The sequence below is a fragment of the Oncorhynchus tshawytscha genome, linkage group LG28, assembly GCF_018296145.1.
Source record: "Oncorhynchus tshawytscha isolate Ot180627B linkage group LG28, Otsh_v2.0, whole genome shotgun sequence".
Taxonomy (NCBI): Eukaryota; Metazoa; Chordata; class Actinopteri; order Salmoniformes; family Salmonidae; genus Oncorhynchus; species Oncorhynchus tshawytscha.
In genome coordinates, this window is record NC_056456.1 from 20,936,832 (window position 1) to 20,961,186 (window position 24,355).

General features: G+C 41.1%; 3 protein-coding genes across 4 annotated transcripts; all 3 read right to left on the reverse strand.

The window, feature by feature from the left end:
• Positions 1 to 1,476: 1,476 nt before the first annotated feature.
• LOC112226897 (E3 ubiquitin-protein ligase MARCHF6) lies at positions 1,477 to 13,370 on the reverse strand. Of its 2 annotated transcripts, none has more exons than XM_024391555.2 (26): positions 13,111 to 13,370; positions 12,310 to 12,409; positions 11,915 to 11,988; positions 11,196 to 11,339; positions 11,012 to 11,084; positions 10,698 to 10,872; positions 10,320 to 10,497; positions 9,964 to 10,025; positions 9,820 to 9,852; positions 9,673 to 9,724; positions 9,514 to 9,572; positions 9,234 to 9,314; positions 9,054 to 9,122; positions 8,766 to 8,840; positions 8,522 to 8,656; positions 8,279 to 8,398; positions 8,070 to 8,170; positions 7,469 to 7,606; positions 6,085 to 6,280; positions 5,838 to 5,907; positions 5,522 to 5,703; positions 4,468 to 4,602; positions 3,838 to 3,927; positions 3,544 to 3,691; positions 3,275 to 3,410; positions 1,477 to 3,003 (listed from the first exon to the last, which is right to left on the reverse strand). In XM_024391555.2, the coding sequence occupies exons 1-26, from the start codon at positions 13,127 to 13,129 to the stop codon at positions 2,913 to 2,915; spliced, it is 2,736 nt and encodes a 911-aa protein (XP_024247323.1). In that variant the 5' UTR covers positions 13,130 to 13,370; the 3' UTR covers positions 1,477 to 2,912. The 2 variants fall into 2 exon arrangements, with proteins under 2 accessions (XP_024247323.1, XP_024247322.1); XM_024391554.2 differs by having other exon boundaries at positions 5,504 to 5,703.
• A 90-nt stretch (positions 13,371 to 13,460) lies between these two features.
• Positions 13,461 to 15,378, reverse strand: atpsckmt (fATP synthase c subunit lysine N-methyltransferase). Its single transcript, XM_024391558.2, has 4 exons — positions 14,610 to 15,378; positions 14,200 to 14,337; positions 14,013 to 14,063; positions 13,461 to 13,879 (listed from the first exon to the last, which is right to left on the reverse strand). The coding sequence occupies exons 1-4, from the start codon at positions 14,886 to 14,888 to the stop codon at positions 13,649 to 13,651; spliced, it is 699 nt and encodes a 232-aa protein (XP_024247326.1). The 5' UTR covers positions 14,889 to 15,378; the 3' UTR covers positions 13,461 to 13,648.
• A 93-nt stretch (positions 15,379 to 15,471) lies between these two features.
• On the reverse strand, positions 15,472 to 21,909 carry LOC112226898 (neuropilin and tolloid-like protein 1). The gene is made up of 9 exons (XM_024391557.2): positions 21,620 to 21,909; positions 21,268 to 21,324; positions 20,920 to 21,054; positions 20,580 to 20,828; positions 18,789 to 18,830; positions 18,554 to 18,681; positions 18,160 to 18,388; positions 16,572 to 16,685; positions 15,472 to 16,357 (listed from the first exon to the last, which is right to left on the reverse strand). Exons 1-9 carry the CDS (start codon positions 21,645 to 21,647, stop codon positions 15,768 to 15,770), a joined length of 1,572 nt encoding a protein of 523 aa, XP_024247325.1. The 5' UTR covers positions 21,648 to 21,909; the 3' UTR covers positions 15,472 to 15,767.
• Between the last annotated feature and the right edge of the window lie 2,446 nt (positions 21,910 to 24,355).

A 24,355-nucleotide genomic window follows, 5' to 3' on the forward strand; every position in this document is an offset into this window, starting at 1 on the left:
ATGTATGGTTTGGAGAGCCTTTACACACAAAATATATTGATCAATCAAAAATACAGTGGTTTGATTCACCCTGAAAGTTGTAATATTTAAGTTCATCATCCTTGAAATAAATATTAGGCGGAAAGAAAGTGTAAAATAAGATTTGAACAATGGTTCTATAAATCTCCCCTAATTCTCACTAATAATGGAACGGTATGACAATGGTCCAGTCGTCGTGAACCATGGCGTCAGGCTCCAGGTTTAACCTGCTGTGTGTTCAGAGTTCCATAATGATTCAAATAGGATTCATGTCCCAAATTATTGCACAACGTTAGTCTAATCTGATCCACTAATGCCAACAACCCTCAGGAACAACGACATAGACGTGACCGAGGAAAGAAAGGTCAACGGAATGGAATGATGCAAAATGTAAGCTACAAATTCAAGAAAACAAACACTAAAGTGACAGTTATAAATGTATGTGGATATTACTGATACAAAATCTAAAATAAAACGGAGAAAAGCCTGGATATATAATTCAAACATTCTAAAGCGCATTAGGTTCAGCCCCAAGCCTATAGCTTGGATCTCCAAATTTCATCCATGCAAATTGAGAGCACACAATAAATATTCGGAATAATGGCACAGCTATTATAGCCTACTTCACTGTGGAAAGGGGGCCGCAATACCTCATGTTGATGTGATTTTCAGTTTGTTTCCATATGACTGGTTTGACATTCGTCTTCAGTGATCATAAAGAAAAATAATCTAAAACAATTGCTATGTGTATTTACAAATGGATGACTCAATCACCTTGTTCTTAGCAATAGCTCTTGTCAATTAAAAAAATGCAGTGCATGGAGAATGCTTTTGTTTATATTTGAAAAAAGTAGATGCTTTTTCCACTTGAAACTGGCAGGTTCGCTTGACCTTATTCATGGTTTCCTTGCGCGTAAAAGTGTTGGAATTATGAGGGAATTAAATCAAGATTAGAATACAGTTTATCTGTAGACACCTCCACCACACCTTCATTTCTTAGATCTCCACCACGAACGAATAGCAGGTGAATAGCATGTTATTCTCACGCTTAAATTCGTCAGAAAAAAAGTGCATAAAAAATAAATTACGTTCCATTTAGCTTAACTCGGGTCGGAATCAGCCCCATGCAGAATAGGGAGAATTGGTTTGAAACGGGGCAGTGCCTTATTGGAAGGTCAAATTTCCACATCGTCAAAATCCAGATAAAGTGATTGACCAGAGTAGGCCTACGTTAAGAACTCAAATGTGAAGAAAGAGGTAACACACACATAATCCCAAGTAATTTAGCAGTATTTAAAAATGAATGTTTAACACAATGTTAATCCTCCCATGTAGGGATGTTATATCGCCAATGTCTCGCCAACAAACACACATGCAGTATAGGAAGAGGTGACTGAGCAAGGCTTATTATCATGATACAACACAAGAGGAAATATTTTATGCTATTATTCACCTCTATGGGGTTTTTCAAGTAGCCATTTATTAAGATGACCAATACACACTTGACCACTCAGGAACACACAGAAAAACAACATGAAGCATACAAAACAGCAACACAAGATGTACACAACTTGAAACTGCCTCTATATGCACTTATAAAAATAGAATATTTGCTTAAAATGAGTCAGCATAAACTCAACAGGTAAACACCAGCATCCAGTTTTGTATATTAAGTTACTAGAAGGTCACTTATAGAATCTTAGGATTTAATACACTCTCTGTAAATTGGAAATCAAGTCTTAAACCTGGAACCGATAAGACAATGGTACACAGTGAAATGAAATAAAGCTTTATTTACAAACATAACACACAGCCCCAAAGTGTCAAACTAGATCGAAAACTCATATTTAATTTAATTTTAGTGTCCTCACCCCCAGATTGAAATACTGACTTGATTGAACTAAAATGGTTTATGAATGATTGCCACTATGTTAAAGCTTTTTTTAAAGTGCAATAGCCTGATATTCGTGCATAAGTAAGAACAGGTGTAACAAGAAATGTAGAGTAGAAATTATCCAAATTTCATGAGCACAGTTACAATCTTGTAAATTCCTAATGCCAAACTCAGCAGATACTCTGCCTTTTAGGGTTCTCTCAAATGAAACTAAACACTAAAGCTACATCATATAAATATATGTCTAGCTAGGTTAATTAATAACCCCAGCCTGAGACAGGAGACCATCAAGCCAGTATATTGCTATTCAGGGAAGCCTGACACACTCATTAGCTCCTTTGTGGCCGGTCAGTGAACCGAAATCTATAAATCTGAATTAAAAAGTCCCTTGCTTTAAGCCCTGCTACAGAAAGACTAAATCACCCATTTCTTTCTTGCAAATAACAACCTCTCACCCACACACTGTAATACTAAACCCCTAAAAAGGGAAATCAAAACTAATAAATACAACCTACAAAAACTGATCCCAAAGTTCTTCAGCCTTGTCTCACATTGCTCCCTCTAAAGCAGAGCTTCAGTCATGTGTTCCAATGGGATTATCCCATAGAGCAGACCTGAAAAGAGGCTTCCCGGGACTCTGCCTCCTCCTATTCAAACAGGTTAGGTACTGTAGCAGTCCATCCAGACCTAACGACAGGAACTCACACAATAAAGTCTTAAATAAATAAATTTACAAAATACTATTTTTTTCTTTCAAGATGTACAAAGATTAACCAATTTTTTCAAATCCAAGTTGGTTGGTTATCAGGGTCATTTTGCCTTTGTTTAATCTTTTTTGTAAAACAAACTTCTCAGTTCTCCGGCTACGCTCGTAAGCAGGGAGTGAAAGAAGACATTGCGAGAGGCGAGTGCTTGAGTCATGAGTGTGAAGAGATGTCAGAAGGGGGGAGAGAGGCCTCACAGCTAGAGGCTGTTTTCTCAGGTCAGGTGATAACGGCTCCTAATCCTGGGAAGAGCTGCTGTGTGTGGCTGTGGTGCTTCTGCCTGCCGCCTTGCGTTCATAGTTCACCAGTCTCTGTCCCACCAGGTACCTGAGAGAGAGAGGGAAAAAAAGACTTTCAGAAATACCATGCCATGAAAGGAGAGCACCTACAGAGTGTAAATAGCACACCAGTATGCCAACAAGTATATCCTCAGGAGGCTTGGAGAAGTCATTTTATGATTTGTATTGGAAACTATGGTGCTCTACTGTCATAATGGAGACTAACACAGTCAGAGACATCCGGAATCCATTTTGTCAGGTCAGTATCGGCAATAAGTAACAACTGTGGTTGTGCTGAGCTTAAATGTCAGAGTACTCACTTGTCATTCTTAATGTGCTCATAAAGGCGCTTAAATTGACGGATCTGGAAGGAGAGGATTCCCACCAGCATGACTACCATGACCAGTAACGGGTAGATTCTCCTCTGCACCAAATTCTGCATCTCCATGGTAACTCCTACAGAAAGAGCAATCAGAGGTTCAATGATAAATTTGCTCACTTTCCCTCACCAATAATATATATATTTATATCTCTCTGGCACACAACTATAACCAATAATTACACTTTCATTATCTGATAATTGCCTTACCTGGGGAATATTGAGCTACGATGGGGACGATGCCAGCAGAGATGACATAGGGCACACAGAGAGACAACAGTAGCACACAGATAACCGGAGCAGCCAGCTTACGAATGATGAAATGGAGATCAATGTTGCGAATTCCATTAGCGTACACCTAGAAGAGGGAACAACACTAGGAAGTCAATATAATTCCAAAACGTATTCATAATGAATCGGAGCTATATTATTAATGGCATCATACTACAGGTCTTCACACTAATTAGGGTAATAATCATAGTAAAACAGTCTTGTGGGAGCGACCTGTTCGATCACAGTTTTCAGCCACCACTGGGGACCCATCAGAGTAATGGCAGCAATAATTTTGGCATGGAGCACTCCGAGAGCCCAGTCCTGAAACAAAACGTCCCAACAAGAGCAGGTTAGTCTTAAACAGCGGTGTTGGCCGTTGTTGCCTCTTCTTCTGTTATCCGATTGCAGGAAGCTAAATACTTCATCATAAAAGTTTTAGGCGCAGTGTCAAATTAGCTGACTGACCGTTCACATCGCTCCAGCCAAACTATCACTTCTCCCTGACATGCTTGCCTCCCTGACATTTTGTAAAACGCAAATACATTCTGACCGTTCTGATTGGTCACAGAAACCGGTGGTTTAGGCCAGAGTCAGCCAACATGATGACCTTATCAACTTTGATACTGATTGGTTAGAGATGATCCAATCGTTGATTAATTTGTTTTGTACAACGCCCCTCATTTTGACGTAGCAGAAATCTATTCTAGGAAGGCAGTTTTAGACAATGTAAGGAGTGATCATAGAGCAGCGGAATTAAATTCAGGATGAGTCATTAGGCAAGTGTAACATTTTAAGATTACCATTTCAATCCAATGTAAAGCTATATGGTAATTGGTGTTAGATGGGTGGCCCTTACAGTACCTGCCAGGGGTAGAAGAGTGGTGTCTGGTCCAATGGCACCCTGAGAGGAGCTACTATGACCAGCTCAAATAGCAGGCCCAGCAGCAGAGGGATGGCTCCAACCAGCAGCACAGCAACGACCACCGTCTTCAGGATCTACAGTACAAAACGTATAGAAAACAGAGGGCTAGAAACACAGGCCTCTCAACACACAACACAGATACAAGTAGGTATCACTTCACTGAGCGGACTTCAGATTGCATTCGGAGTCAGCCTATATAGAGGACATGAATGACCTAGAACCACTCAATCACACAGAGATGAGCCACTGCCTCCCGGGTGGCGCAGTGGTCTAGGGTCTGTGCCACCAGAGACTCTGGGTTCGCGTCCAGGCTCTGCCGCAGGCGGCCGCGACCGGGAGGTCCATGGGGCAACGCACAATTGGCCTAGCGTCATCCGGGTTAGGGAGGGTTTGGCCGGTAGGGATATCCTTGTCTCATCGCACACCAGCGACTCCTGTGGCGGGCCGGGCGCAGTGTGCGCTAACCAGGTTTCCTCCTCCACATTGGTGCGGCTGGCTTCTGGGTTGGATGCGCGCTGTGTTAAGAAGCAGTGCGGCTTGGTTGGGTTGTGTTTCGGAGGACGCATGGATTTCGACCTTCGTCTCTCCCGAGCCCGTATGGGAGTTGTAGCGATGAGACAAGATAGTCACTACTAACAATTGGATACTACGAAATTGGGGAGAAAAAGGGGGATCTTTTTTTTTTTTTTTAAATAAAAAAATAATAAAAAAGAGATGAGCCACTGCAAACAAAGCACAGCATAATAAGAAAGCATAACCCCAAAACATACCGTATTGAAACCACTCGTGTATGTCTTATAAGTGTCTATATTGCCATATATTTTGCAGAATAAAATCACATGCTTATTCTAATTCAGTTGCTGTTTGCATTACAAGTGTGAGGGGGAAAAAACAATAAGAATGAGTTAGAAGAAGAATGAGTTCGAAGAAGAGGAGTTCAAGTGTGTGTTGGCGGTGGGTGTTGATAGTCATTACCGTGTTGCAGAGCATTACCATGAGGGTCCACTCCTGGACCTTGAGCAGAATGACCCTCCTGCCCTGGGGCATCCAGGCCAGCAGTACAGTGATGGCCCTGATGGACAGCCAGCACACGTATAGGCCGCACGCTGCCGTGTACAGCTCGTGGATCTTTGCGCTGCCCGTCCAGAGAGACATCAGGTATCGGCCGGCGAATACTGTAGCAGGCGGCGGAGACAGGGGGTGAGACAGCGAGAGTAAGAGAGGGTGACAGTAGGTAAATGTGGAAGAAAGTGGAGTGGGACGGTGCAATTACATTGAGTGAGTTGAGTGGACTATACAGTGAATTCACCTGGCAACGTGAGGCACACCAGACTGGCCACCAGCAGTGTCACACACATGAACACAATCAGCAGCACAATCTAGAAAAACAAGAATGAATACACATGAATAGACCACATTGAATTTTATTTGAATGCTCTGTGACAAAGATGGCTTAGAGAAAACAAGTGTCAGGTCTAATGAATAGCTAGGCAGGCTACCTCCTACCAGGTGAATCATATTATCATTACTATATGCAAGTTATAGTCATGACTCACCCTGAAGCTGAATTTAATGGGTTGGTGGTAGGGCTGGAAGCCGACAGGACCTCCCTGCTGTAGGATAGCCTGGTGGGCAGCGTGCAGCCCATCAGGGATGGCGTTGTTATTCCTCCCCTGCAGATTGTTGTTGGCCTGCTGGTCCGCATCATCGTCATTCTCCTCCTGGTCACCCAACAGGTACGAGTGGAGGTCTCTGTGGCACAGACAGCACCGTTAACATGGGGTTCAAAGTCTTCTAACTGACTGAGGTGAGGATATGTGTCAGTCTATAATAGTGCATCTCTGGGGTTTAACACTGGTTTTATGGGAGAACAGCCTACATGAACTACACTATATATATAAAAAAAGTATGTGGACACCTCTTCAAATTAGTGGATTCGGCAATTTCAGCCACACCTGTTGCTGACAGGTGTATAAAAATCGAGCACACAGTCATGCAATCTCGATAGACAAACATTGGCAGTAGAATGGCCTTACTGTGGAGCTCAGTGACTTCCAACGTGGCACCGTCATAGGATATGGAGCTTCATGAAATGGGTTTCCATGGCCGAGCAGCCGCACACAAGCCTAAGATCACCATGCGCAATGCCAAACGTCGGCTGGAGTTTTGTAAAGCTCGCCGCCATTGGACTCTGGAGCAGTGGAAACACGTTCTCTGGAGTGATGAATCGCGCTTCATCATCTGGCAGTCAAGACAAATCTGGGTTTGGCGAATGCCAGGAGAACGCTACCTGCCCCAATGCATAGTGCCAACTGTAAAGTTTGGTGGAGGAGAAATAATGGTCTTGGGCTGTTTTTCATGGTTCGGGCTAGGCCACTTAGTTCCAGTGAAGGGAAATCTTAATGCTACAGTATACAATGACTTTCTTGATGATTCTGTTCTTCCAACTTTGTGGCAACAGTTTGGGGAAGGCCCTTTCCTGTTTCAGCATGACAATGCCCTAGTGAACAAAGCGAGTTCGATACAGAAATGGTTTGTCGAGATCAGTGCGGAGGAACTTGACTGGCCTGCACAGAGCCCTGACCTCAACCCCATTGAACACCTTTGGGATGAATTGGAACGCTGACTGCGAGCCAGGCCTAATCGCCCAAAATCAGTGCCCAAACTCACGAATGCTGGTGGCTAAATGGAAGCAAGTCCCTGCAGCAATGTTCCAACATCTAGTGGAAAGCCTTCCCAGTTATAGCAGCAAAAGGGGGACCAACTCCATATTAATGTCCATGATTTTTTTATGAGATTCGACAAGCAGGTGTCCACATACTTTTGGTCATGCAGTGTATATCCCAGTAAAATAATGGATTCCAATATAAATGATAGAGCCCAAGAACACTCACAGTCTAACAGAGAGTTGGTTTGTTGTTGTTTGTGTGTGACACTCACAGCAGATATCCAGCGGTGACGGTCCAGGCTCTGACCAGGCCTTTGAGCCACTGGCGTGTGTGACCTTGTTCCAGCAGGGCAGGCAGAACCACCTGAAGTAGCAGCAGCTCCAGAGAGAGCTCACTGACTGGAGCATCACTGGGAAACAGAGACATTATCATCATCCATAACTGAGTACATTACAGAAATATGTTAGTTACTGAAGAGGCATTTATTCATTACTAAACATGCATTGGTTATTGATGTTGTAGCGTGGCATAATCCGGCCAATGACTTATCTTCCGGTAATTGCAACACGGTCGACTTCGGCCGTAACAGCTTCATGACATTACTAGGAGCCTATGGCTTAAGTCAAGTCATTCCATTGTTATTCCAGGCCACCAGACTTTTAAAAAATTATTTGACCTTTATTTAACTAGGCAAGTCAGTTAAGAACAAATTCTTATTTTCAATGACAGCCTCCCGGGGAAGAGTGGGTTAACTGCCTTGTTCAGGGGAGGAACAACAGATTTTTACCTTGTCAGCTCGGGGATTCGATCTTGCAACCTTCCGGTTACTAGTCCAGCGCTCTAACCACTAGGCTACCTACCGCCCCACTTACCTGTACAGCATGACATTGTAGGGGAGGAAGGCTGGGAGGATGAATTTGATCGTCCTTATGGGAAGCCACAACATTAGTAAAACTATGGATCCAAACACCACCTGCAGAGAAAGACCAGAAACCCAGTGTTACTGGCACTGTATATCCTGTCCAGGCACCCATAGCTATGACATTGTTCATTAGATAGGAATAAGTGGGTTGCAACTCACCACTGATAAAATTAATCTTCTGAGATGTCTGTATATTGGCAGGTGAATCATTTCTTGGACAGGATTAAAATCAGGATCGTTCAGGTTTCTGAGAAACCATAAAACACCAGGTCTCAGCACCTAGAGCGACAATTAGAAACAGATCTAATTGGGATACATAACTCAACAGCAGAAATGTCTTGACATAGGTTTATGGCACCTCAAATGACAGATATGAAGGTATGAGAGAGAATACCATCTCACCTCTCGCAGTAAGAGGATGAACGAGGCAAAGTAGAAGACGTAGACCATCCCTACAAGCCAGTGGAGGAACATGGTTGTGCCGGGAGCAGACTCAAAACTCAGCTCTCTGTCTTTCAGAGAAGCATCAAACATCTCCTGCAACAACACAGAACAACATTTGGCTTTTCAATAAAAGGAAAATGGAGGTATCAATTATTATTTTGAAAGGACGCGTCATTAAAGCAGAAGAACATGGTCGGCTTACCAGTGAGCAGATGTCGAGCCACCAGCCACAGATGACAGGGAACACACCGATCTCCACGACTACCAGCAGGGATACCTGGTTAATCATAATATCAATATGTATTATAACTGGTGTTTATTTCAAATGGCAATAGAAGGCAAATTGTTAGTTTATATTGTAATCCAGACTGAGAATATACTGTATGCAAGATAAACACAATATGCTGTATGTATATACTTCTGAGCCCATATACCAGTCAGGCTATGCATTCCCAATCAAGGACAAAATCATTATCATAATGTTCAGTACCTTGACAACAATGTAGCACACTCCTAAAAGGTGTCTGGATCTTTGGAATCTCACCAACGCTGCCAATCCCTGGGATTTTCATTAAGGAAAAAACACATGCAATACATCACAGGTACTACATGTCTATAAGAGACCAAAACTAGGCTATAACACAGTTTTGTAACAGATACCAGAGGATACATGGCACAGTATTAATGTCATGGCCAGGAAGATATAGCCTACGATGGTGGTGATGAGGCCTTCGAAGTGGGAGGCCTGCACCTGCAACAGGAAATTACATGATTAAAATAATCTTCTTTCTGACACTGCAAAGCAGCTCAACAATGTATGAAGCGAGTCATTCAGATTCCAAAACAAACTTCATAAAATCTATTCATACAGATTTCAAATATAATCTCTCTAGTTACACGCAGGAGAAAGGCCTTAAATTCAATGTAATTTACACTAAGCTGGTACTTACATTATTTTCAAAGCCAAGACCCACAACTGAGAAATGTCCAATATGATACGGACAAAAAGCTGAAAAGAAATGTTAGTCACTTACAATATTCATTTAGATATACATTTTGTTTTTTTAAAATCAAAATGGCACTCTTAACATAAGTTTAATGACACGCACCGAACACCAAAATGAAGAGTGTGTTTAGTGAGACCACCCAGAAGACATGCTCCTGATGAAGAAAGAGGGACAACATATTTACAACAACCTGAAGATTTTCTCAAAAGAGTACGACATTTCATCAAACATGGGGAATGAGCTACTTACCAGGAAAACCAAAGAGCCATCAAGACCAAGCATCTGTGAATAAAAAAACAGAATGTTCAATTTCACTTCACATTTCTTATACACAACAATGACCAATGGGTATAACACACAAATTGGCCCGAGGGAATTCTAATTCAAACTCACCCTCTCCCATGTTAGCTCCTCTGCTGCCCGGTCCCATTCCAGGGCATTCCAATTCATGTCATCTACAAAGAGACAAAAGCAGAACCGCACTTATTGACACCTCAAATGAACACTTTGTCAAACAAGCAGTCCAGATATCGCCTACAGATTAATGTCTATGATGACAAAATATACATTGATATAAAAATGTTGTAAAATGCAAAGCCACCATCCTAAATTAACCTTTGAAATAAGGCTGCATTAGGTTAACATCTTGAACCTTTATAGCCTGAGTGCCAGTCTATAAATGCCATTATACCAAATGGTGCAAACAGATCTGGGTCCAGGCTGGAACCTTTCCATTCGAAGGTTCATACCTTGTGCACCATTGTTGGCGTCCCCTACATCCTCAGCCCCAGCCTCGTCCTCCAGCTCCATGTCCTCTGCCGGGTCCACCTGGATGTCAGGGACCTCAGCCGCTGGACCATTGTCCGCCAGGGGCTCAGCAGCAGCAGGAGCAGGCTGGTTCTCACCCGCCCCCTGCCCAGGACCCTGCTGTTGGGGAAGAGACGTGGGGGCGGTAGCTCCAGAACATTAGAAGAGGCTATCTCTGGTTAAGGAAGAGTGTATTGAGCGCTCTTTAAGACTCAACTTAGAAATGACAATTTGCAGTGAAGAAATGCTATAGTTAACACATAATTATGTTCACCCAAAGAGTGACTTTGACTTGAATTTGTAGTGGGATTTTTGGTTACCTCATTAAGTTGTGGAGCTGGTGCATGTTGTGGCTGCTGCTGCTGATTCTGCTCCAGCCACTGGGGGGCGCCACCATGAACAATCTGCTCCCGCAGCCACACCAGACTGATGAAGGCGCAGAGTGTACACGTCACCACAAAACAACCCTGCAAGCAGTCCGCCATCAAGTTCTCTCTGTGGATGAAGGGACATTACAATTGTCTCATGGTGAGTCAGAATGTTATTGGCTAAATGACTAGACAACATTTGTTTAATGTTTTTACAGGGTATTGTTATATACAGGTTCAGGAGAAGAAAATAATGACAATCTTACGTAGAAAGCATATCTAATGGCAGGGTAAGGAGTGAGCTCACAGAGCCGGTAAACAGACACTTGTAGATGCGACCTGCGGGAATAAGACCGTCAACACACACTGACATATTCAACAAGGCCAACAATGGATAGCTTACTGAACAACATGTACCACTAGACTGGGTTTTCAAACATTTGTACTTACATGCTGTGAGAGGAACGACTCCCAGCCAAGCAAAGGCAACTAGTGTGTAGTGAAACCAGTATCTAATAGCTGTGCCTACACTTGTCACCAGCCCCGCAAATATGTCCTGAACAGGCAGTCGGGAAGGCATGTCTGGAGAATAGACTGGAAAAAACAGAGGAAAGAAAGTATCAAAACAGAATATTTATTTTTCACATCCAAATTCCAATCTTCCTTTACTGGTCCTAATTGGGTCTATTCAGAACTAAGAAAAGCTTGCATTGGATCATAACAGCTACAATTTAAATCTCTCACTAAATGAATGAGGATGGCAGACAGACTCCGGTAAGAGAAATAGAGATTAGATTGAGCAACACTAGAGTAATGGATTAGTATAGATAAGGCCATGCGTGTGTCCCCTAGGCCTGTCTTGAATGATAACTAGTCAGGGCAGCTCACAGTCTTACTCAAATGAGAATAAGTAATACTTCCTGAGGCTGATCAAGACTGCATATGCACTTCAAAATAAAATACTTCAAAAAATAAGTTAGAGGTCAGTCATTGGATGATGATATTGGACTGCAATCCCTCTGTCAAAACAGGCAAATGACCCTATGAGGTAGGTTAGGCCTATACGTTAGTCACGTTGTTGGATCCCCATATAACTTAAGTAAATGCTGCATTGAATAATATGTTAAACAGAATAGGTATATAGAAGGAAATTAAATTGAATGACTTACTTGGTGTAAAAGCAAATCTGTGTTTGCATAACTCACAGTATTCTTTTCTGCTGTGTTTTAGCCATTGTACCAAGCTGTGAAAATACAGATGGATTATGTAAATGAGGTGTCACATGTGCAGCAATATAAAAGATCAATTTCAGTTGCTTAAGGACAGTCCATCTAGCTAGATTTAGCACAGAGAGCGATCTAGTAGCAGAGCCCATCTCTGGCTAACAGATCACATTTTCATGGCAACTTGTCAAACCCTGGCTTCCCATTACACCGTTCCCATAGTAATACTTGGCTCTGCTCCTCTCTGTTGAATGTATCATGCTCTGGCAAGAACCCAGTCTGTCTCTAAAGAAATGCCACTGGCACTGTGTTTGAGTATACAACCAACCAGCAACACATACCATTCTTGATGGATGAATTTTATACTTCCTGTGCAAACACAGGGGTGATATAGTGGCTTGTCCTGGGTTCCTTCAGACCGGCAGACCCGGCATATATCCCCTGCAGAAGACAAGGACATGAATCAGACAAAATCGAGAACAGGGTTCATGAAATTCAGATAGGCTTTGTTTTGAGAAACCATCATGTGCAACTTGCATGAAAACATAGCTAGCAGATCTTTCAGTGATCTCAAGACTCTTTTTGTCAGGACCTTTCACTTGTAAATACTCTGGGGCTTTTGATTAACTTTACAAGAGAGCAACGAATCATTTCCATACATTACCTGTCACTGATCAAGTGATTGGCAGCACTAATGGGTGGCACATACTGGGTGGGTTGGCAAACAGGTACATTCTATATTATTGTTGTTATGTTAGCTATGTTGATTAGTTAACTAGCTAGAACTGGAGGACGGATACATCACAAGTCTATTGAATTGAAATGTAATCAACAACGTGTAGAAGTGCAGCGAAGTCAGTAAAGTAAGCTAGCTATTAACTAGCAGTGATAAAGGTGGGTTATACTTCATCTTGGACTTAGTGGTGAGTGCATGTAACTTAGCTAAAGCTAGCTAACGTTAGCTAGTGATGCTAGCTACTTCATGCAGGTTGTAGCTTCGGTAGAAAAAAACGGTTAGTCAATTTGCGACAAAACAGATTCCTAGAGGCGCAATCAAATGTGTGTCACAACAGGAGGTTAACTAATTATGTAACGTAAATTTGATGGGTTGACAAGGTTGGGTTGACAAGGTTGCTAGCTACCTTCCTCGGCGGTGTCCATCTTGAATGCTGACGCACACTGTCCTCTTTTCAGTCAACACACAACACCGTCTGGCTAGTTGTGAAAAGCCTAGCAGCCAGCGAACTAAAAAAAAACATCCTAGAATGATGTTCGATTCGATGACTGGTTACAATGTAACTTCACTATTTGATTCCCCGTGGGGATACAATGTAGCAATTTTATCAGGCACTCCGGCGGCCCGGGGGCTAGGCTAGCTACGGTAAAAAAAAAACTGCTATGCACAGCAACTATCAACATGCTGACGGTATTGAGTTACCGTACAAGAGTAAGCTGCGCACTTTTATATTTAAAAAAATGAACATTAAACAAATACGTTTTAAAACTTTAATTCCATATTCAGTAAAATTAAATTAATTGTGTTAGGTAGTAAGGAATGCAAGACGGGGAATTTGCTTAAATTATCACAATTTTTTTATTACTGACTCTCACACATTTGATAACATCCTGGGAATGATTTTCAAAGCAACAAATCCCTGAGGCATTCAGGGATGAACACAATTAGTATGACGTGGTAGTGTCATCATTGCCCAGGGGCTGATGTGGAGTTACAAAATGTCCCTGATGTGTTCCTCTTTCTGTTTTGAACGACTCTGCATGGTATACCCACACAGTGTCTATTCCTTCTCCAGCGGTGCCATCAGGTGCCCAGGTGGGAAAAGGGAAACGGCAGGCCACCACTTTAGCTGTGCTCTGTAGTTCTGTCTGCAGTTTGCCCTCCAATTTATCCATCTGTGAAGTAATACAATCAATCATCATATTGATGCTAATATTGTTGATGTAGTGCTATATGTGGTGGCATTTACAAAATAAAAAGCTACCATTATTTTGTCAAGTCTAGCAGATAAATAAGAGTTAAACTCACCATCTGAGGTACTCCAAATATGACAACATTCGAGTACTGATTAAAGCTGACCTGAGAACCAGGGCATACACATACATTAAAAGAAAGACCCAACATTAGTCCCCCCTGTAATGGGTATTAGGCTACTACATAAACGTTATTTTGGATGAAGAATAATTTGTAAACGATCACTGGTGGATTGACTAACCTTCCATAAATCTGATATGTGGAAGGAAGTAGAATGATGAACACCCGCTCTCCAAGCTCTGTAACGGGAGTACCACACCAACCATGGATTCAACTCAAATCCAACAGCTCGAAATCCTTTCTTTGCAGCTGCTATCACCTGCAGAAATTAAATACATGCTTAAATCAAAAGTGCCAGTGATAGGAGCAACATAATACTACACATGTCCAGCCTAACAGTCTTCTGGGATGCTAATAGGCTACAACTAAATTCCCTCTAATGCAATTTGTAACTTTAATTTCCTGTCAAGAGTGCAACCCCTGCAAATTGCACAAACCCAAGTATCTAACTTAACAATCAAAAGTGAAGTCACGATCACAAATTCAGACAATGGCTGGTCGTCTTCTGATCAGACTACTAAGTGTACTTACTATTCTTCCATCTCCACTTCCGATGTCCACGAGGGATCCAGATCTCGCCTGCAGCACTTTCAGGACATTTTCCACCTGTGCTGTAGTTGCGGGAACATAAGGTAGGCACACCTTTCTCAAAGCAGGTGCAACAAATGGACCTGCAACAGCGTAAAGGGCAACCAATGACCCCCCGACAATTCCAGTTGCGATCAGTCCTAAACGTTTTTTGAAGCCGGTGTCTTTAGCATTAACGTTACATTGTATCGCCTCAGTTTCCAGTAGGCTTTGTTCTGCCATGATTACTTTGAATCAATGAATGAGCGCGAGCTGCTGGAAACGTCTCCCCCCACTGTTAGCTAGCTACTCATCCAAGGACATTTATTGATAGTTACGTCATTCAAGAACATATAGAAATTACGAGACTAGCCAACAGAAGTACACTTAAACATGTGGGACGTAACTAAATAGCAAACTGACATGACATTTGAATGTCAGAAAAGGTGAAAAAACTTTATTAGAATCGAAACCTCGCTCTGGACCAAGGTGTGCTGCAGCTTTTTGTCCGACTTGATGTAAAATACAGTTTCGGTAGTTCCTAGTTCCACTCGTTCATCATGCTTTTTCCTGTGATCAACATACCATCCTCTATTACTACCACTCTATGTGTCACAAAACCAAGCATTTAATAATATGATGTTGATGTAAAATGATAATACATTTGTAAATGTAATAACAAAACAGAGGTACAGTATTTGGAGATGGGGTAGTCTAGACAATACAGACGGAACAATGTATTATAACTGACAGGAAAAAACACTGCATAGACAACACCATTCAACAATAAAAAGCTAAATATTAAATCATAACAGGTGCAAACACGTGATGTATATTGTATTTTTTATGTACACAGTCAAAGGGGAAAAATAAACCATTTCATATCTACAACATATATCAATTAAAACCAAGGGGACACCATAGATCAAATCAGAATGTGTATGTTTTTTGTTCACAAAAAATACTTACAAAACCACAACCATTCCATGATATGCATTCTTAATTTGTAGGCTACTCGTGTGAATCCAAGCAGAACAAAAACACATTTATTTAAAACAAATGGAACAAGCAAAGAGGAACAGAACATTTGTGTGGTTGTAGGGCATGCATGTTCCTCATACCTCAGAAATCATTGGACATTGACTGATGTGCAGCCAGGACATGGTGGCTCTGGCTCGGGGTCTGACAGTCATCCATGTCGTCATCCTGGTCACAACCATCCTGCCCGTCCTGTGAGTAACTGTACTTCATCATCAGTATATTCCTGTGGCTGGAGGGTGTGGCCTGGTGGGACTGGGAGAGAGGCATGTCTGACATAATGGCTGCGTCCCGCACACTCAGGTTACTTTGGCTTCCCCTGACGCTGGACACCTGGGAGTGGGCTCCGCCGCAGTGGTGGTCACGAATGCATTTGGACGAAGACCGTCTGAGTTTGTGAAACTTATCAAAGTCCTCGGCCATAGCCATTTCACTCATGTGGTCGGCAGAGGCTGCCCTCCGCAGAGTGCACAGTTCATAATGTGGTGGCTCGAAGGTTTCGTGGAGCAATGTGGGGTCAAAGTCATCCCTCCTGATGATGTATTTTTTGCGTGGCTGTTTAACTTGAATGATACTTGCCACAATGAGAAGGACAACCACCAGACCACAGGTGACTAGAATGATTGCGACATTGGTGTGGTCAATATTGTCTAAGATGCTGGCTTTCCTCTTCTCTGTGGACAGTAAATATTACATACAATCAAGTTTTCTATTTTGGCGGCTAGGTTTGAATTGTGATGAATGGTGCGATGAAAGTTACATTTAGATTGATCAACATTACATTTAGAATGCACCATTAACTTGTACTTTTGTTATACAGGTTAACCTAAAACATTGACTGTAGTTCATATTTGTCAGCTCTATACCCAAATGGAACAGGTGTCTCACCTTTGCAGTTGTTCTCGTCCCAGGGGTAGACACAGTTCTGGATCCCGTTGCACACTAAGCTGGTGTTGATACACATGTTGCTATGGCAAAAGAAAGCCTCCGCTTCACATGGAGCTGAAAACAAGGGGAAGAAAGCTTTACTCCCTAAACATTAAATAGAGTTTTAAACTAATGAATTAGATTAAAAAGCAAACAATAAGGCTCACTGCCAATAAGGCACACTGCCACAACAAACTTCAACAAATGCCAACAAACAGACACCTAAATGCAGTTTTTTTTGTCAGTGTTTGTTGGTGTTTGTTGGGGTTCAATGTGGCAGTGTGCAAGTGGCTTTAGACCACGTTTGGTCCAGGAGTGTTGTTACTACACTGTTTTAAAAAATCTAGTTGTTTCAACTAATTATTATTAAGTAACTGGTTCCACAGTTACTCAACTTGTCGGTCAAAATGTTACCTGAATTTAACATTTTTAGTTGGCCAAAACTTAGCTCCAGCTCAATTCAGTCAATTTAAAATGCTCTGTTTGCTTAACTTGTCTCATATATTAATTTAACTAGAAATTATTATTTGGGCATCTTAACTAAGAAAGGCTATGCAACTGGTTACACACACAGTGCTTTTAACATAAAAATGTTTCAGTTGATATATTTGAGAGACATGAGTACATTGTGCATGTTCATTTATACAGTAATTATTATTCAACAAGCTTGCCTGGGATTTGAACTCACAACATTTTGGTTCACAGCATACTGATCTTCCTGTTACGCCACCATGTCTGTGTCAATTATCAGTTAATCTGACTATTCTCTCATCATTGATTTGATTGACTTAGTTCAACATTTAGGGTTTTCTGTAAACAGTAGTTGTCTAATGTTGGTGGGGCATATTACTCAGTTTTAATGTTACTCCTTAATCACGGTGATAAATAAAATAGTTTTATTTGAGTGTACTTTTAACAGAGCTGAGATTTACAATGAAGTGCAAAGTGTAGCAATACAGGTCAAATCAATCATTGACACAGGCATAGCAGGAAGATTGGTATTCCGTAAACCAAGAGGTTGTCATGTCAAATCGCAGGTGAGGACATGTTGAATAATAATTATTGTATACATGGACAATGTAATCATGTATTTCAACATGTGTAAGTTGACAATATTGTATGTCAAAAGCACTGTGTGTGTGTAACTGGTTCCACAGACTTTTAGTTGTTGTTGATGAAGATGCCCATATAATAATTTCTGGTTGAATGAACATATGAGGCAAGTTGAGCAAAGACATAATTTTAAATTGACTGAATTGTTGACTAAGTTGGAGCTAAGTTTGGGCAAACTAAAGAATGTAAGTTCAGTTAATACTTTGATTGAAAAGTTGAGTAAACTAAAAAAGGTTGTGGAACCAGTTACTTAATAATAATTGGTTGAAACAACTATATATATTTTTTTACATTGATACAATAACCCTGTAAAGGAGACCCTGTATTCCCTGCGACTACCTCTCTTTACAAACTAATTGGAACATTTCAAACAATGTGTCAAAAATGAAACATAGCAGTGGATGGAGTGGAAATGGTGTCAAAATAATTTACTAACGCTCTAGGAAGGTTGTGAAAAGGATCCGGAAGCGGCTTTTTCGGCTGCCCTGATCAGCCCACATTCGTATGACCCCCACTGAGGTAACCAACATGACATCGTTGGCCACTGTGCTGCAGAATTTGTTCTTCAGGTGCTCCACTGAGCTACTCCCGTCGTACACAGCCACAAAGTTACGTTTGCATTCATTGGAGTTGTGCATCTCATATTCCAAAAATCGCAAATAGATCTGCAAAAAAAATTCAAATATCAGTGTGAAACAACAGGTTTCCAACCAAATGGGAACTTGACTTGTGTATCTTTTGAACAGCATGTTTTCCAGAAGACTAAAGGAGAATGTGAGTGAGGGATATTGCAAATATGAAGAAGAAAAAAACACAAGAACTGTACTGACCCTTCCCTTTGGTGGCGCTCGAATGAACCACCTACAGTCCACAGCCTCTGTCTGCAAGGCTTTGCCCTCTTTGAGTATTGCTGCAGAATCAATGATCCCATCTGATCCACCCAGATCAAATTCGCAAACTGTAGTACAGGAGAGTCCATTGCACAGTGTGTTAGTTACACAACAGTTTGCTGTTACAATATACAGTATGTTTACATAGGTGATATAAGAAGAACTGTGTACCTACAAGGCAGAGGCGGTAGGACACCCATGTCTTTAAATTCAGGATCTGAAAAGAGAGCACACAACAGTGAACCTATTGTATATTTTTTTCTGCCATTTCACAAAATACATGTTCTGTGTCTGAAAGGATAAGGGCCAGCAATGCATATTCTTGACTGTGTGAACTCTGTCCTTAGTTTAATCCATTCTGCAATCATCCACTTGTCCTTCATAAAAAAAATGTTGAGACAGAAAGAACAGGACTTCTATCCTAAAGCTTCACCATTATGATTTGTAGGTGGATTAATAATCCTTGGACCAGCTTTATACAGATTAGGCTGCACAAGCAATGAGAACCAAGTGATAAAATGGGACTTCCAAAATGTTTTCCTGAAAAAAATCTAAAAAGATGAGGGTGAGGGAGAAACCAGTTTTTGAAATATTAATATAAATATAAAACAGTTATATTTAGAGGCATATCTTTGTAATATCACCATGGCTGCAAGGAGGAGACAGCTGAACTATTTAAAACCTAACCTCAGCCATGAATCCTTATTAATCCTCTTGTTTCTTACCTCTGTATCATGGATTATTCACTGTGTGTGTGTGTGTGTGTGTGTGTGTGTGTGTGTGTGTGTGTGTGTGTGTGTGTGTGTGTGTGTGTGTGTGTGTGTGTGTGTGTGTGTGTGTGTGTGTGTGTGTGTGTGTGTGTGTCAGAAGATGTACTGAAAAAAATACGAAAATATATGAAACATATGTCAATCTTGCTTTTCTATCTAGTTTAAAACAAATATTTACTGCAAACACTTACGCTTATGTAACAGTGTAGTAATAAGATGATGATCGGTCAATGAATTATCCTGCCACTGATGAGAGGAATTAGAAGAGATTAGCATTTGGCACTAAAGGATTCATTACTTCTGAGGTAAACACTTGGAAATCAGCTTGTACTTCTCTACCAACGCAGGCCTGGGAAGGCTTTCTATTGGCTAGAGTATTGTTGCATGGATACTTTTTTTATGGATACTTTTTGTAGTATTAGTCCTGCAAAATGTACCCTCACACCTCAAAATGTGCCACTGTGTTTCAGGGAGAGATTATATGGGAATCAATTTATATCAATCTATATTCATCTTTTGACACTGAAGTATCTCATCGGAACTTGTGGATGAGCCACTCACTTCAAGTCTTGATTCCAATGGAGGGCAGGCAGTAATATCGAATAGCCATGTCTACTGGCAATGTCAAAACCTTCATGACAATGTGAGGTTACTGAGACACATTTTTTAAAGATTGATCTGATGAATGGCTTTGATTGGGAGAGGGAAACAAGGAAGTGGATTCATCTCTCCTCCACAACGTAAGTGCCCTATAAATTCTGCCAGTAATAAATTGTCAGCTGCATGGGTATCCCTTAAGCCGAGGCTCAGAGCTGACAAGCTGTACTCCCCTGAAGACAAGCTTTCATTAACTGGGTGAAGGAGGAGATAACCCCCCTCCCACCCCTCCCCAGTTGCAGCATGTGTGCCTGCACTACAAATGCAGCAGCTGATATGGACACACACAGCAGTAAGCACCACACCAGTCTCCTGTAGCTCTAGCTCAGTCACTGAGCTGTGACTGGTAAATTGTTTGGCTGAAGTCCTCTGCATGATGTGTACAACTTTATGTCAATATTGTGTCTGTGTGTCTCCATGTGTGCCTGGGTGAGACAAACAGTTAGCCTGTCGGAGTCACACATTCAGCAACAACCTCAGAATAACACTGCAAATATTGAAACGGTTAAAGCAAATCGATGTATTTAAAATTATATTACCTTGAGTGAAGTTATAGCGTGCTGAAAATCCAATTGCCTCCAGTTCGCTGTCTGCAACAAACTTTATATGCAGGTATCGCCCACTTGATTTAATATACAAAGGGCTTTCCTGGCCACAGTATCGACCAATTAAAGTGGAGAAGGAAAAGGGCCCATCGCGGACTTCAATGTGGTCAAATTTGCATTCCCATGAAGGCTCTATTGAATATTTCTCATCAAAGAAGAGGTCGATGCATTGTCTTGGTGAAGCTGAGAAAACACAGTGGGGAAATGTAAGAAAAAGAAACACAATATCCAATGAAAAAAACATTTACATGTTGAGATGGTGTTTATGTCTTACCTTCAATGATATAAATACATGTTCGCTCTGGTGGGTACTTTTGGGGGTAGTTGGGGGAGGTGAACAGGCCTCCCTCAGCCTCCTTTATCCAGGTGCCACATTGGCCTATTGGAGTCACCCCTGAATTGTTTGTCACTGAAGCACAAGATTAATGTTCAGGTGCCAATCATACAGAACCGTTATACCATCCAGCATTGTCTGACATTAAAAAATGTATCAAATGTATTGTTATTGATCTGGTGTTTCATGGTCTTCTTCATTACACAGACATTACTTTTCCCAGTTAGGTAGATTCCAACATAACAGGGAAATAAATGACTCTACGCACAGTGTATATTTCAGTGTTACCTGCTTTTTTCCCCGGTGTACCAGACAATCCAAGAGTGATGAGACTTGCAACTACTGCTGTAAAAATAAAAGTAAATGAAAGTTAGAAAAAAATACCCAGAAAACAATTGGCTATGGAAATTGTGTTTGTGTATGTTACTAAACCACAAAATAAAATGATGTTCCACAAAATACAGAAATGATCATTTCGTTTCATAGCATAATGAATTCACATGTAGCGTTTTAAAATAGTTTTTAAAGCGTCATTGCTGGAAAGTTCAATGGCAAGAATTGATTTAACGTTATGCTGTTGACCATCTAACTACGATTTTAAAGAGATCATGTTATACAAGCAAAAGTAGACAAAATTTACCGAGAGGCAAGGCAAATTTCTTCACCATGTCTAATCCTTGCTGTTTTCAATCCCAAATATTTCCAAAACGAAATGAACGAATCATTATTCCGTGCAACGGGAAAATTCAATCATCATATCCACGAGATCCCTATTTTATCTCAGTGTAAACAAAACACAAATACAAAGTTACGGGAGGAAAAGCAGTCTCAATCCATCCGCTGCTGCTGTGACAGACAGGTCTGAACGTTCTCCTGAGTCCCGATTTCCATCCAAGCGCAGCGACGATAATCCGACCGACAGCAACCTTCAATGAGTATAGTATCCTTGACAGTTGACATCGTGCCAATTTCCCGTATTATATCTGCCACATGCCGGTGTACATCGTCATTGGTCTCTGTGCTTGTGGTATTTATTTCCCGTGGACGTTCGGCATAAATACTTGGTCTGGACACTTCAAGCCAGACACTTCAAGCCACCTTACTCTCAAATATATAGGATATTAAATTCTTGTAGTACTGTAATAACTAGTTAATAAACTATAATGATGTTGTTTTATGAAGGAACCGCAATTCAGCTTCAACTCAAGCTCAACGTTTTATTTTTTATTTTGTGGCTCCTGTCACTACGAACCCTGGCTCGATTCCAGGCGGTATCACAACCGGACGTGATTGGGAGCGCACAATTGGCCCAGCTTCACCTGGGTTAGGGTTTGGCCGGGAAGGCCGTCATAGTAAATAAGAATTTGTTCTTAACTGACTAGTCTGGTTAAATCTAATAAAATATTAGAGATGAATTAGGGACAGGGTTTGGGTCAATTTGGAATTTCAATTCAACCCAGGAATTAAAATTCGAATTTGAATTGTTCACACCCCACAGGAAGCAGAATTTAATTTGAATTAAAAGAAATGGAATTGAATTCAAACAAATTCAAACAAATTCAACTGAGACATGAAACCTACATTAGGTACAGTCATGAAAATGGATGGCTCATACAGAAAATGAGTCACGTTGCTGTGGCTTGCTATATAAAGCAGGCAGATGGGCATCGAAGCATTCAGTTACTGTATATTGAACAATATAATGGGCAAAATAAGTGACCTAAGCAACTTTGAGCTTGGTATGATCGTCGGTGCCAGGCGCTCCAGATTCAGTATCTCAGAAACTGCCCCCTCATAGGCTTTTTTTAGATTCTTGTCATGGATGGGCTATTGCCACACCACTCTTATCAGCTAAAAACAACAAGAAACGGCTCCAGTGGGCACGCGATAACCAACACGGGATAATTGAGGAGTGAAAAAAATGTATCTGGAACATGATATCGAGTTCGGTTTACTTGAGTGGCCTGCGCAGTCCCCCGACCTTAACCCAACAGAGCATGTTTGGGATGAGATGCAACGGGCTGTTCACAACAGAATGTACCGGCGTCCAATCTGCAGCAACTGCGTGACGCCATTGTGTCAGCATGGACCAACACCCCTGTGGAACGTTTAAGACTCCTTATAAAATTCCCCTGAAGAATTCAGGCTGTTCTGAAGGCAAAGGGGGGTCCGACCCGGTTCTAGATGGATATACTTAATAAACTGGCCCAGTGAGTATATACTGTAGCTATATGAGTCTCATTCCTTTGACGTATATTTAGCCAAAAGCATCTGCCACCTCATTGTTAAAAGAAATACGATTTCAAATATTAGCTTGATTATAACTCAAAGAAGTCAAACAGTATTTTGTTGGTATTTTTGTAATTAGATGTTAGGTTGTTCCATTCCATTCTGGAGTGTTTGATCTAATGCATTCTTGGATATGTATTTTTTGTTTCATATTTAATAACATTATTATATTATAGAATTATTATAGAAAACCTAATAAATGATCTAACAATATTTACAGACCACTATAATTACTTGAAACTCGTTTAAATGTTTCAAGAAAATGTAAAAAATTGTATTGCTTACCATACATTATATACAAAATAGACATGTGCTTAATGATTTATGGAAGAAATTACCCATTTGAATTTCAATGAATTTCATCAAATTAAATTCTACTTCTTTCATTCATATTCAATTCAACTTCTGCTTCCTGCAGGGTGTGACCAATTCAAATTCAAGAAATTGAATTGGCATTTTAGACCAATTCAACTTAGAATCAACCCCAATTGGGGAGCATTGTTATGATAGGCAGCAGGGAAGCTAGAATAAGGATTGATGTGATTAACAAAAGTTTACTTGGCAATGGGTCTCAGAAACAGATGGGAGGAGGGTTCATCAAGTCTCAAATTAACTTTGGCAACCTCTGTCTGAAGCCTTTCCCATACGAGTAGAAGGTAACCGTGGGTCCATACGGGAACCAAGATCATAATACTGGATAATGCTGCATATTAAACTTCACTATGAGGAGAAAAACACAAATGAAAGGAATCATCCAAACAACATGAACAAAGTATCAAACAGATGCAGAGAGAGGAGGGTGGGGAGCTACAGTAATATGTTCAGCTGTCCTCTTGCCAAAATTGCATTTCATTCCTTAAGGCCAGGTGTCCCAGGTGTGAAATGATTATGGGCAATAGGGTGTGTTGAACAGGGTTTGCTGACACAACAGTCAGTTGACTGTGTGGAAATAACATCTCTCATATCATACGCACGTTTTAAAAATCTGCAATCCATGCAAAAATAAAGACAGTCCTATAAACTCAACCTGAACTAACTATGCAGTCCGTAGATTTTGTCACGCCCTGACCTTAGAGAGCCTTTTTAT

What these genes read in the sequence shown, in the direction of transcription:
- LOC112226897 (XM_024391554.2), bottom strand. An exon ending in AGTCGTTCCTCTCACAGCAT is followed by an intron (nt 11,085 to 11,195) that starts GTAAGTACAAAT and finishes TTATTCCCGCAG; the next exon opens with GTCGCATCTACAAGTGTCTG. An exon ending in GGCTCGACATCTGCTCACTG is followed by an intron (nt 8,657 to 8,765) that starts GTAAGCCGACCA and finishes GTGTTGTTGCAG; the next exon opens with GAGATGTTTGATGCTTCTCT.
- atpsckmt (XM_024391558.2), bottom strand. Translation starts at nt 14,888, where the DNA reads ATGGCAGAACAAAGCCTACTGGAAACTGAGGCGATACAATGTAACGTT. An exon ending in ACATATCAGATTTATGGAAG is followed by an intron (nt 14,064 to 14,199) that starts GTTAGTCAATCC and finishes CCTGGTTCTCAG; the next exon opens with GTCAGCTTTAATCAGTACTC. An exon ending in TATTTGGAGTACCTCAGATG is followed by an intron (nt 13,880 to 14,012) that starts GTGAGTTTAACT and finishes ATTACTTCACAG; the next exon opens with ATGGATAAATTGGAGGGCAA.
- LOC112226898 (XM_024391557.2), bottom strand. Translation starts at nt 21,647, where the DNA reads ATGGTGAAGAAATTTGCCTTGCCTCTCG. An exon ending in TACACCGGGGAAAAAAGCAG is followed by an intron (nt 21,055 to 21,267) that starts GTAACACTGAAA and finishes CTTGTGCTTCAG; the next exon opens with TGACAAACAATTCAGGGGTG. An exon ending in ACGCTATAACTTCACTCAAG is followed by an intron (nt 18,831 to 20,579) that starts GTAATATAATTT and finishes CTCTCTTTTCAG; the next exon opens with ATCCTGAATTTAAAGACATG.